We start from the raw sequence: 13,337 nt of genomic DNA, 5'->3' as shown, positions 1-13,337 counted from the left end.
CTACGGAAGGAAGAGGGCATTCATCTCCTGCAAAAGTTTGATTTCCTTTAGCGAAACTCTGGACATCTTCTTGTGGAGAGGAGCCTTTAAAGGAGTAGTACAACATTCAGCCAACACAGCTCCATTTACTGACAGTTTCCACGCAGTCTGTAGTTTATGTAAAGGAGCTGTCTGCAAAGACTTAAAAGTAGGTTGGCAAACCTGCACCAAAGCAATCGCAAGGAGGTTTTTGGTGGCTTTCAACGCAGCAGCCGAGAGCAACCCTTTGCCCTCTGATCTGTAAACGAGCGGTTTTCCCTAGTGACCATTGGTTGCCAAGGAGTTGCCGACCAGCTGCTGAATTTTATTGGTTAGAGTTTGGAAAAAGCCCTCTCTGTCCAAAGATAACAAAGCTCCTTCAATCGCTAATGCTAGCTAGAAGGGTTGTCCTGCTAACCATGTAAGATCAATAACTGTCAGCAGAATATTGAATATATAATATTCAGTCACCAGATCCCAGCCTCATGCTCACATGGGTAAATGCATTTATTGTTATTTTATTTTTAAAGTTTTATTTTTGTGATTTTTGTTTGTAAATCCCTGTGAAGTGTAAGAGTCTTGCTAGCACCTCAGCCATTTAAAGACTTTCTGCTGAGTTAAACATCAAACACAGGAGTCGGCTGACCAGGCAATGCAATAAAATTACAATATGTCTTTAAGAATAATACTATACTTTATTAATCCTTTGTGAGAATAATTAAACATGTTCTGTGCTGTAAGCATGCTGCACGAATTTCCTCTCACTCTCTGTCTATAGCATACCTGATGTTTCCATACGTACAGTTTGAGGCTGTATAGCCTGTTTTTTCTTGTTTGATTGGCAGCTTGTCATGTTCTGTGTGTCTGTGTGTGTGCATGCATGTACATGCTGGGGTGGTAGAGAATGTTAATGATGTATGAGCAGTGAGCAGGCCAGGGAGAGAGCTATCTGATGGTGTTGCGTGAGTGACATTGCTTTCCATAAATAGACCCTGTGTGCAGGGCAGACGGACAGACAGACAGGATGGGCAGAGAGGAGGAGAACAAGGAGGGAGGGATGCTGTATTCACTTTCATCTTTTCTTCTCTTTTCATCCATCCTTCTTCTCTTTCTCCTCCCCTCTTCAGCTCAGATTAGCTGAGCAAAGCAGGCAAAGGTGAAGAAAACAAGAAAACAAAGGTGCGAGCACAGAGCCTGCACAGTGCACCGAGACAAAATGCTCCCAGTGCCACTGCAAAGATTTCCCTAAATCAAGCTCACACTGTTAGTGGTACAGCAGCATCTTTCAACATGAGCCAGAGCCGAAGCCCCACTCATTGCTTTCTGTAGGTAGCTGACATTAATTCCCCATTGAACTAATGGCTGCGGTCCGCGCTGAAAGCGCAGGCTGCTGAGATTTCTGCATTGCATTTGTTCATTCAAATGAAGGGGAAGCCGTGTCACCCCCCTCCCCCCTTCGCACACATTGATGAAATTGTGCTCGTGTCCTCAGTCACTCCTGAGGTACGGTTAGTCGAGTGGACCACAGTCTAGAATTGTGAATGGATTATATCGAGCTAAGCGAAATTTCCTCAGCGCTTCGGTCATTTCTCATCTGAACTCTGGGTCGGCTTCCTTTCCCACCTTCTCCCTCCCTCACCTTCTCCTTCACACGCCAGGCATCCTTCTTCATGACATTTCTTCACTCTCTCCATTTCCCTTGTTTTTGAAACTATTATTTCTCACACGCCGCTTCAGTGACACATGCTTACTCACCGACTGTGTGTGAACTGCTCGTGTGCTCTGTGTGTGTGTGTGTGTTGCACAGTTTTTTCCCAGTTGCTCTAGCATAGCAATTAACATAGGTGACCCCAACACTGTTATTGGCTCCAGTCCTGGGAGAGAGGGATGAGGGGCAAAGACAGGACACTGGAGGAAAATAGAGATGGGAGGAGGAGGAGGAGGGTCTGCCTTCATGTTATCCTAATGTGCAACTCACAGGGTGAGCCTGGCATTTGGGGGTGGGGGGATGGGGGGCATCATTTAGGCAGAAAGACAGAAGAAGAAAGAGAATGGAATAAGTGTCTACACGTTTGGTGTGTAGTCCTTCGTCTCTCAGCAGAAGTCCATCGCTGCTGCATCATAGCCCTCTGGGGAGGGCAAGCAACAGGGGAGATGACAAGGGGGGAGGAGGGGGGAGGGAAAATTAGGGACGAGAGGCAGCAAGGAGAGATAGAGGAGGGTGGAGGAGGGGAAAAAGAAGAGGACAGTGAGATGCCAGGGGAGTCTTTCCAAAATCTTTTTTTTTTTAAATGAGAAAATGAACATTAAATGATCTGAAGCGCCTCGCTCTCGAGCTGCTTCTGTGATCTACACACGATACGTAACGTAGTCAAAAAAACAGAGCGCACTCTCGTAGGGGTGTAAACCAGCCGGGGTGGGGCATCCTCTCTCTACTAAACTGGAATTGTTCCTCTTGCCAAAAAAAAAAAAAGAGGATCGAGAGTCAAAGGCTGTGCAATTTATGGCAGGTAATTGCAGCTCTTCAGGGACAACACGAAAAAGCACAACAAGAGGATTAGGTTTGATTACACATTTAAGAACAAGCAACCCAGGTATCAAAGGCAAATTTGAGAACCTGTTCAAAGCTGACACATGGCACGCACATGGCGAATTAGGGAGACATCTGCGCTCGGTAATTTATTTATCAAAGGTAAGACTGGGCTCGGGGTTCAGTCCGGTCAGTCGTATTACAAAGATGCAGATAAATAAGGTGAAGTGCTTTGGAAAGTGAATGACAGACTGCAAACCATCAAGAAGTGATTGAGGAATAGCGTCTGAAATATTATTTCTTCTGTTAGGGCCGGCGCCGGTCTTTTAGTGGAGATTGCGGACTTTATACAAGGATAATCACAAAGTTCCCCAAAGTTAACAAAGTGAGGCGTAACGGTGTTCAACCTCTCAACAAAAACCACCAACAGATTTAAAAAGTTATGCAAAACCTTTAATCTGCTTTTCTAACACATGTGAAAAAGCAGCGTGAGTGGAAGACACAGATGTCAGAGGACCCAGACGAGTCAAAACTTTCCACTGAGAAGAGGGACTCTGCTTATCCTTCAGAGGACAGCCACAAAAACCATACCCAACAATTCCCCTTGAATGACAGACTTTAAAATGAGAAGCAGTACTCGGGAAAACCTTTTCTCTGCATCGTGTACCTGTACTTTCCTTTAGACTTGGGTCATAAACATTAATGATGAATGATAATAATGAATGAAGCCTTTTTCTCCTGCTGTTCATGCTTCACCTCCACCATCACCTGATTTCATCTGTTTAGAGGCAAACATCACATGTTTCTCTGCGTGTTGGTGAAAGAGCTCAGGTCCTAGCGTGGTATTGCTTCAGTATCTTTGTAGACCTGTGTCTGCATGTTGTAGTCGTGCACTGCAACCAGAAGGCAACGTGCTGTCGGCTTTTTGGAGGACGGCATCACCTCACGATGAACAACACGCAGAGAGCAGAAGAATGTGGGCGAAGCAGTGGCGAGCGGCGTCGCCACCACGTCCTGCTAATGAGCAGACTTTGGCTATATTGCGTAGCAGCCCCCTCTCCCCATACGTGGCGATTAAGTTGGCAATACATCGCTGCTCCGTCTGGAAATTCACAATGGACAAAGACCTTCTTTGTCGTTTCGTGAAGCTGAGAGTTAAAACAACGTAAAGTGTCCCTGCTGCCGTTGTTTGAGGTGTGCTTTTGCCGCTTTGTGCTAAACTCCTTTGTTGCTCCTTTCGAAAAGACAAATTTTCAGCCAGTCAACATTCGACCAGCACGTAGCATCACGGCTGTCGCACTGCATGCTGTTGGCTTTTCGGAAACGTGTCCCTGCGGCCTCTACATTGGTTGAATTCCCACAATCCTTCTCACAGAGCCACACTGGTGCACCAATGGATGGGCAGAAGCCTTAAGCACCAACAGTGAAGTAAGCATGAATAGTTTTCATCAATTAAAAAGCAGGTGGCTCCATTTTAGGGAACTTTCCATTGATACTCATGATTACTGAGGCCATGCCTCTGGGAGGGGGGTGGCATACCGCCTGTAGCAGGACCCCTTGTTCTTGTTGCTAATTTTTCTTTTATGACTCTGGACTCATCCTGCTGCTGTTCAGATGCTTCCTCAGCCGTGCTGCATATAAATGTTAAAACCTCGAAAACCTTTGCACAATACTGTAAATAATTTGCCGCTGTCCCAGCAGGTCAACGGCTATCCTCCGGGAGGAAACGCTCCTGATCGCGTGCTCCCATCTCTGAGCTGACATGTTGCCATGTTATATAGCATGAGCTAGCAGGAGACCCACTGCTGCCACTGCTGCTCTCTCTGGAATGTTAGCAAGGAATGACAATGAGTGTGCATTTACTGTGTGTGTGTGTGTGTGTGTGTGTGTGTGTGTGTGTGTGTGTGTGTGTGTGGGGCGCTGCTACTCCTGGCTTTGTTTGTTGTGTTCAGTGATGCAGGCTGCTTTGTGTTCTCACTCTTTGTGTGTGTGTGCGTGTGTGTGTGTGTGTGTGTGTGTGTGTGTGTCCAGAAGTTTGACAGAAGTTACACACTGCCCTCTAGTGTTGGCAGTTATAAACAGGTGAAAAACCCTCAGCAGGCTGCTACTCTTCCACCCCTCTCCCCCTCGCTCTCACTCTTTCTGTTAGTGGTCCATCAGGGGCAGCAGTGTGGGTCTTCCTTAAGCTGAAATGAGCGGTGAGGAGGCGAGGGGGTTGCGTTGATGGGTTTGTGGTACTGTGCCAAGCTGTTATCTCCTTAGCCGGGTAGAAAATGATTTTATTAATTGCTTCATTTAACGCTCCCCGTGTCCCCCCCTCCTTCTCCTTCCCCTCTCCCACACGAATACACAAACAACGCCGCACAAGCTCACGCACACTCGCACACACTCCAAGCAAGCTACTTTTCAAACTCGCCCTGCATATACCTCCACGACAGTTGAAATGTTCTCTCGCTCCCTCTCTCTGCGGGGACCTGTAGAGGGAACAGTAGAGCCATAAAGGCCATATGCTGGCCCATTCAGATGTAATAGCAGGAAGGCCTGGGGAGGCCCAGTCAAAGGAGCTATGCTCCATTATGGCACATTATAGAGAAGAACAAGAGAGGAGCTATGTGAGTGTTTCTGTGTGTAGTTTCTGAGCAAGCGTGTGTGTGTGTGTGTGTGCGAGAGAGAGCGTGAATGAGATTGTGTATTATCTACCCTGCAGGAACAAAAATTTGCTCTCACAATCATCATGTCGAGACCCCCATATGGGGACGAGAAGATGGTCCCCACGTGACCAGCTGGTAAAACTGGTGAAAGTAGTTTAAGGATTACGTGATGGTTCTGTCAAAGATTCAGGTGAGGCAGGAAGCGCTCATGGTTACGTGTGAGGGTACGGCTCTGAAAGATGAATGCCAGTTAATGCGGTGTCCTCTCGAGCGACTGAAACTAGGCTCTGTGTGTGTGTGTGTGTGTGTGTGTGTGTGTGTGTGGATGAGAACCAGACTGCTGCAGCTGGGTCAGTGCAGTCAGACCCCGCAGGGGTGTCTTGTTAGACACACATGCACGCACGCACGCACGCACACACACACACACACACACACAAACTCTGGCTCGGCAACAACAGTAACCTCTGAGGTCAGACAGAGCTAGCGCTGCATTAGCCCCAGTGTGAACCTGCTGAGAGACAGAGCGAGCCAGTACAGCTGGTGTTAACCACCCAGAACATACACACTGCACACGGCATGGCAGAAAAAACCCACAGTGGTACCGGCACAGACGTCATAACTGTGCCGGCACGCCGACTGTGTGCTGCATGTACAACTACATAAACACGTCCAGGATTGCGTTGCTGGTTAAAAAGTGGCTTTTGTGGAGACTTGACTGCGTCTCGGATGATGATGAGATTAATAGAATCAATGAAAGGTAAACTGACACATCTCACAGGGAGAGGAAGCACCTGTCTGAAGAGCCCTGCTGCTGCTTCTGCCTTTTATAAAGGGGAACAAGTCCTTGAATACGTGCTTCTGCTCACGAGTACATGCGTACGTACGAGCTCATCTCTCCTGCCAAAATCTGTGCTCTTGTATGGCGTACCTGGCGGTGCAGCGGTACTGTATCCGTGCCCGTGGGAACTCGCTTGTTTCGAGCTGTCAGTCAGGCGTGTTTATTTTCCCGCTGTAGCGGTGCCCGCAGATTCCCGGTGTCGAGCTCTGTGGCTTGGATGGCGGCGCGCCGACAGAGCGCTCACACGGGGAGGGCGGAACAGTGGGCCGGGTGGGAAAGTGAGGTAGAGCCGGAGGGTGGATGTACCTGCTTCTCTCTAGCTCCGATGCAAAAGAGAAGCAGGTACATGTGCAGCTGCCTCTTACATGGAAAGCGATGCACACGAGTGAAGAGGCACACTTGTCTAACAGCTGTGTGTGTTTAGCTGAAAGTCAGTCAACTGAAACATCATCAGCAGATATGATGATTGATGATTTTGCTCTGATAATTAAAATCAAAAATTGCAGCTATTCGGCGAGAGAGCAGTAGTATCAGAACGTCGTGCAAACTTATGTATGCCAAACTTATTCTACAAATTCTATATCTTTCTGATTGGCTGCCTCTTGCAAGCAAAACAGCACTGGGAGGAGCTTCTGTGCATACAGCCAGAGCTGTGATATCCCTGCTCAGTGACATCACACAGAGCCAGGAGTAGAAAAGAACAGTCTGAAACTGAGCACTTAGAGCAATCTGAAGCCCGCTCACACAATTTAGAATAACCAGTTAGCCTCATGTGCGTGTCTTTGGACCATGGGAGGAAGCTGGAATAGTCCAAGCATGTCAACAGCAAAGCCCCACCCAGCCACTGGATTCAAACCTTTTTGCTATGAACTGACAGCGCTAACAACCACTGCACTGTAGTTATAATATATATTAGTATAATACCAGCGAGTGTCATGGGCACTCCCATAATCCTTTACCTTTTGGCAATGATGTTAAAGACACACCTGTTAAAGTAATACCCCCCCTCCTCCCCCCGGCAGCCCGCTTTCAGTGCTCATACTGTACCTGCAGGTATATCAAAGCCAGCACACACTCAGCACCTGAGACAAGATCCTGCTATCACCTGTGAAGAAAGAGAGAGATCTTATATTTGCACTCACCGCCACTCATCTTGCACACATGCTCACACATACGCACACACACACACACACCTGTAATGTTACTTGATAGCCAAGTGCTTGACAGAAGCTCTGGCAGACTAGCAGATAAGTCTGGCCTGGCGGTGGGTGGTCCCGTTTCTCCACATTGATGCTAGTAACAGGTTTCTAGCGGTGTGACTGCTGCCAGAGTCAGATGATGCTGCTGTAGTACGAGACGCGGAGGTCAGAGTTGACGTTAGTCCCGTGATACGGCGTCACTTTAACGTAGCGGTGTTTGCTGTGAGAGATTAACTTAGGAGTGGTTTCAGCTCATTTGCTCTAAAAATATAAACTGAAACTGTAGTTCACATAGCAGTGATTGAGTCTTCAGTTCAATGTTGATTTAAGTGACAGAATAATTTCAGTTATTTTCAGAGGGGGATTTATTCTTCTATTTCATTGCCATAATGATGTTTGATTGGGTTTAAATATTTGGCACTTCTTTGGAGAGTGGAAGTGAGCACCAGAATTAAGCTTGCTTTGGCCCTTGATTCTGTTTTGGACGGCTTTAACTCTGGCAAACCGGATCAAGTGTCATCACGGCAGAATTTAGAAAAATAATACCACGTTTGAAAATACCCTGAATTATCCTTTGGCAGCAGTGCTGTAATTGAATGCTGATTACAGGCCACTTCGTGAATTGATCTGACCCCATCCTGGCAATTAACAATTCCTGTGCATGGAAATCAATGTGGCCCTTTGAAAATGTCAGTGACAGATCTTATTAGAAGCATTCTTTGTTGGTGTAACAGATTAAATATGATGGTTGTGAAGAAATTCTACATATTTGCAGTGAATTTTAATTTTTAATTTTCTCAGTTTGACCTCTGATGGAAGAGATAAGGAGGGCTTTGCTATTGTATATGAGCGATATGTTAACAAACGATTGCTTTGTGCACAATGAAGTGAAGTGAGGCAGAATTAGAGTCCCAGTAGATTTCAGTTTCATGCTTCTACACTGTGCGTTTAACTTTGGTCATCTCTTTCAGATCATTTACTACTTTGTCTCCCGTCAGTATCGTGTTTTTCAGATATTATGCCATACTCATTTTCCTCTGAGTGCTGGTGATGTGTTTCTGATTTCCTGTAATAATGTCCAGGAGAGCTGTTTGAACTGAATATTACATACCGGGAAATAAAAGTATTTCCCTGTACTTCAGCATTAGCATCAGCTACATAAAACATGCTTATTGCATTGAAGTAGAGTGATAAATTGTGCTTGTGTAGTTGATCATTTTTAGACTCGGGAGAGTGTATTGAAATTACAGCCTTTTAATATACAAGCGCACCCCCAAAATAACAAAGCTCCAGTTATATTTAACGCAGTGGTGTGCAGTGACTTTTACAGCAAGGCAAGCGGGGAGACAACCACCAACCAGAAACTCAAGAAGAAACACAAGTGTTCTTCCACTGTTTACCAAGACAAGCTGGACCTTTTGGAGTTTTTCTCCTATCCATCTTTATTCTTATATACATGCTGACAGCCCTGTGCGTCTTGCAGCACTCTTACCTCGTACCTGCCCTGAAGTATTCTAAAATATTGCACTTACGTCTGTAGTGTCATCAAAATCTTTAGCATTTGCCGAGTTCCAGCAAATTCTAAAGGAGTTTTCCTTTGTTGAAAGCAAGAATAAAATATTATAAAAAATGTCAGCAAACACCAAACTGTATTATTGGCAAATGGTAAATAAAGTATCAAAAGTAAAAGTACTTAGTGTGCAGAAAAATGTTCCCTAACATATTACATGGATATATTATATGGATATTAATATAACATCCATATGATGAATATGATGGATATGAATGTTATTGCTGTAGGTTTTTAAGGTTCAACGAATTTTAAATGTTATAAATACTATATGCTGAGTATATTACATTTAGTATATTAAATTAAAAGGCTTGAGCAATGAGGGCCATGAGTAATCACCATTTAGTGATGGCCTCCATTGTTCATTGTTTTTTAGATAAACTGTATAAACAAATGATTTCTCAGAGATGCTAATCTGCCTTACCTGTTAAACTTCTTCACACTACACTCTAACCCCTCTAAATTACACTTGTTGATATCGGTGGTTAGTAAGAGAAAATGTATCTGATGATAAATCACAGAGGGCTTGTTTACTTGCTAAACAAACAGGCAGATTGTAACTGATCTCAGAGCAGTGAAAGCAGAGCCAGCAGCAGATTGTCTATGGGTCGAATGGCCTGCAAACGCCTTAGTTAGCCAGAAGTGTGAGTTTCTCTGCTTAGACTTCTGACCTGAACCTGGATAAGTGGATGGGTGGAGGCAAACAGATGAGAAGCTGTAGACAGAAAGTTGTTTAAAATAAGAGAGATTGGTTTCAGGTTTTGATTGATCTCTACTTTCGGATTTCACTGTTCAAGCACTGCTTGCCTTGCTTGCCCTGATGGAGTGCGGCTAATAGATTTCCTAAAATCTGGCCAAACAAAACTAAACCCAACCTATAACTGCAGTACTCACATTAAAAGTGATTTATTGAAGGTTGATTGCGCTAATAATGTTTCCCCAGAAAGATTTGCATTCATTACATTCTTGAAGCTCGTTTTTTAAAAACAACTTTAAATCTGTTCTTCACCAGGGTCCCCCAGGATCTCAGCCTTCGCCTCACACGCAGCCTCCTCCACATAACCCCACTAATCCCATGATGGGACCTCATGGACAGGTAAGAACCAAACATTTATCCAGTCTGTCACTTTGCTTGTAGGTTCCTTCTTGAGCCTACCCTTGATTCCACTCGCTCACTCGCTCAAATAACAGTGAAAAGTGTACAAACAGCACACAGGTCCCTCGTGCTAACAGGCAGGACGGGCAGCATCCACAATGGTGGATTGGATGAATAATTTAGCTGTGTTGGCCCAGCTGTAAAGAGCGGAGGTGCATCTGGAGGGCCTCCTCTCTTCCTCAGCCCAGCACTCACCATCCCGTAGTCCATCAATAGACCATTAATATTGCAGCACAGCCTGACATTGTGCAGCTCTTCATGCACAAACCCACCACAACACGGTCAAAGGAGGAGAGAAGAGGAGCCGAAGAGAAAGCCGACTTAAGTGACGAGGGTACAAATGAAAACGGTAGTGAGTCGGTTCTCAATTCGAGGACTAATTGTTATTATATAACTCATCTTCCACTTGCTCCAACCACACACACACGGCGACACACAAAACATGTAGTACATAATTATAATTTAAATGCAGTCTCATGCTGTATTTGTGTTGTGTGGGCTTATCTCTGTGAGACGATGATGATACAAACATCATGCGGCTCATGCTCCGTGACCAAAACACCCAAGTCTTACCCAATCAGCATTCAAATCTGCATGTTTCCTCTTGATACTAAAATAGTTGGACTGACTTTTGAATTAATTCTTATCGTCTGACATCAAAATGTGGTCCGCCGGGCCTGGATATTTGTAGTTGTAGCAGCGTATTCTCAAAGGTAATTCTGAAAACCATCTGTCTCTGGTGTTTTACATTATTCACTAGTTGTGTGCCGGCTCTGTAATGCATGTCCTGGCCAGCCTGTTCTTGTCCCCTCTCTGCTGAAACATAGTGAACGTGTCTTAGGTTTCTGGTATGAATCACGCAATCCAGGCAGAATCTGTGTAGCTAGACTGCCTGCGTATGCGAGGTCGGTAGTAAAATGTCCACCACCGAGTGGCGCAGAAACAGAGACGAGGTGTAGAACTACTGCTTTCATCCAGCCGTGTGATGTTAATGCCCCCCACCCGCTGCAACATTATTGTCCTTGTATTGTTCTTCTACTCCAGATTTCTGTCCTGCATGTTTTTTTTCCCCATCTTCCTAACTCTCACTTATCTGTCCCCCTTTACCTTTATCCTAATGGCTTTTATCACCTGAGGTCTTACTTTCCCAAACTTAACAACAAGCCCCTCCTTACTTGGAAACAGAACAAAAATACAGCATGCACATTGTTCTTCAGCGCAATAGCTCCCCCTGTTGACGCCCAAAGATAAAGCCTCAAACATGAGAAGGTCAGCTATAGAGAGCCAGGTTTGCTAATCATCTTGTGCCTTATGTCAGTACCCAGAATTTCAAAGTGTCGCTTGTCACATTGAAGTATTCCTGCTTCTGGAGAGCACATTTGAACACATTTTGAGCGTCTAATAGAAGCTGTTTGAAATGATATTATTATCATAACATCAGTTAAATTTTTTATAGAGATCTGTGTTTATTAGTTCTCAATCAGAAGCACCAAAAGGCAACGTACACTGATTTATGGATGCAGTGTTTTAAAAGCAGAATCTGATGTTGGCTAAGCTGGTAATGACGGTGGCATGCTGAGACATGTGTACTGTGATGTTTTGTGTATTTTTAATATGTGCAGCGCTTTCTATCGTTTTATCTCAATTTAATTTCCGTCGTGTGTTTAATGACTCCCGCTGCAGTCGTTTTACAAGCCCTGCTATAAATAAATATTGTCATTATATCCTTATGATTACCTTATGTTTGTTTTATTTACTTGATACATTATGTTAATATCTAATCGTGACAGTCCCTTTAAATTGCTTTTCTTTAGATGCTTTTTTTATTAAACTGTAGCCAGATTCTGCACTAACTGCACTGTGGCTTCTTTGTGTTTTGGGGCATAACCCTAGCTTTGTGTTGTCAATAGCATGAACATATTTAAAGGACTCTCAGTCAAGAGATGTACATGTGTGTTAGTGTTTTGGCTTCTGATCATTATTATTTTATATTGTGGGCCACGTAGAGCCCATTTTGGTCTTAATTGGGCCAGATCCTGAATCCTGAATTTGTATAGTAGAAAGCAAAAAAACTGCCATTTCATTGTTTATTTACTTTGGTTTAGTATGAGTGGCCATGGAGAAGGAAAAGCTGTAAAATATCTGAAAATACAGTTAAAATTCCCAAATGTATGGCATCTTTCACATTTTCCAAAGCTGTGCGGCGGGCCGGATATGAGTTTTTGACTGACCAGTTCTGGCCCCCGGGCCTTATGTTTGCCAACCCGTGGAATAAAGTAATTTTTATTCTTTGCTTGTCCTTTCTGCAGCCATTCATGTCTCCACGGTACCCAGGTGGCCCAAGGCCCTCCCTCCGTATGCCAAATCAGCCTCCCGGGAGCATCCCCGGGTCACAACCTCTCCTTCCAAACAGCCTGGACCCCACCCGACCTCAAGGTACTGACGGCCTGTTTTGCAGAGAAACTTTATATTGGCTTCCAAATGAGAATCTTCTTTCTTCCTCCTGTATGGATTTGTTATTGATCCAAGTGGTGCTGCCATGCCAACACTCTGTGTTTTATCACAGGACATCCAAACATGGGCGGTCCAATGAGAATGAATCCCCCCCGAGGCATGGGAGGCATGGGTCCACAGGTAAGCCACCAGTGTTTTTTGTTTTTGTTTTTTTTACACAAACGACCAAATTAGTCATATAGAGTAAAACACAAAGGGCCGCGTTACTAAAGCAAGTCACGACAGTGGATGGTGTCCTTCAGCTCCACCAGCCCACTGCACTCCCACTCAGCAGCTGCCACACAGCCAGGTTTGGTGCCTGATCTTTAGTTTATGAGCAAACTCTGTGTTTAGTTGCCCTTCATTAGGGGCTTCCATAAAAAACAGCTATAATGTCAAAGCAGCAACCTATAAACAGCATGCAGATAATCCTTCTCCTTTGCTGAGCAGGAATTTTGGTTCCGCCAATCTCGTAACTTTACCTTTAAATGTCAGAAGCGCTCTGATGCCGATCTTGGCTGCGACCAGAGCCCACCCACTGCTAACGCCAGTTCTACATGTTAAATCCTACTTGCTGACTCCCACCTAGAGAGACAGAGACTGAATGCTTAGACTGCTATGAGCAAGCCACCACCAACACATATTTTTTTTAAAGTGGTGCCAACGACGGTGCTGTCGGTTTCCTTTTATCACTTTAATTTGTGTTAATGTTGTTTTTTCTAATACATAAGATGCTTAAACAGCAGTGTCCTTTTGAATTACCATTACAAGACAGCTGCTTCATTCTGCACCCAGCCACCGCGCACACACACACACGCACACTCTCTCCCCGTGCCCTTCGTCCCCTCTCTGTGCCACCCTGGCTCGGTGACTTTGGCAGTG

General features: G+C 44.9%; 1 protein-coding gene across 2 annotated transcripts in view; it reads left to right on the top strand.

Annotated features, from left to right (window-relative positions):
• The window catches only part of ssbp4 (single stranded DNA binding protein 4), an 83,958-nt gene that overhangs the window by 62,077 nt on the left and 8,544 nt on the right, over positions 1–13,337 (top strand). For both annotated transcript variants that reach the window (XM_005478723.4, XM_025903061.1), the window contains 3 exons: positions 9,819–9,902; positions 12,272–12,398; positions 12,529–12,596. In XM_005478723.4, coding sequence (XP_005478780.1) covers positions 9,819–9,902; positions 12,272–12,398; positions 12,529–12,596 — 279 coding nt within the window. The remainder of the gene's footprint in view (positions 1–9,818; positions 9,903–12,271; positions 12,399–12,528; positions 12,597–13,337) is intronic.

This window comes from Oreochromis niloticus, linkage group LG23, assembly GCF_001858045.2.
Source record: "Oreochromis niloticus isolate F11D_XX linkage group LG23, O_niloticus_UMD_NMBU, whole genome shotgun sequence".
Lineage (NCBI taxonomy): Eukaryota > Metazoa > Chordata > Actinopteri > Cichliformes > Cichlidae > Oreochromis > Oreochromis niloticus.
This window is presented reverse-complemented; position numbering and strand designations above follow the sequence as displayed.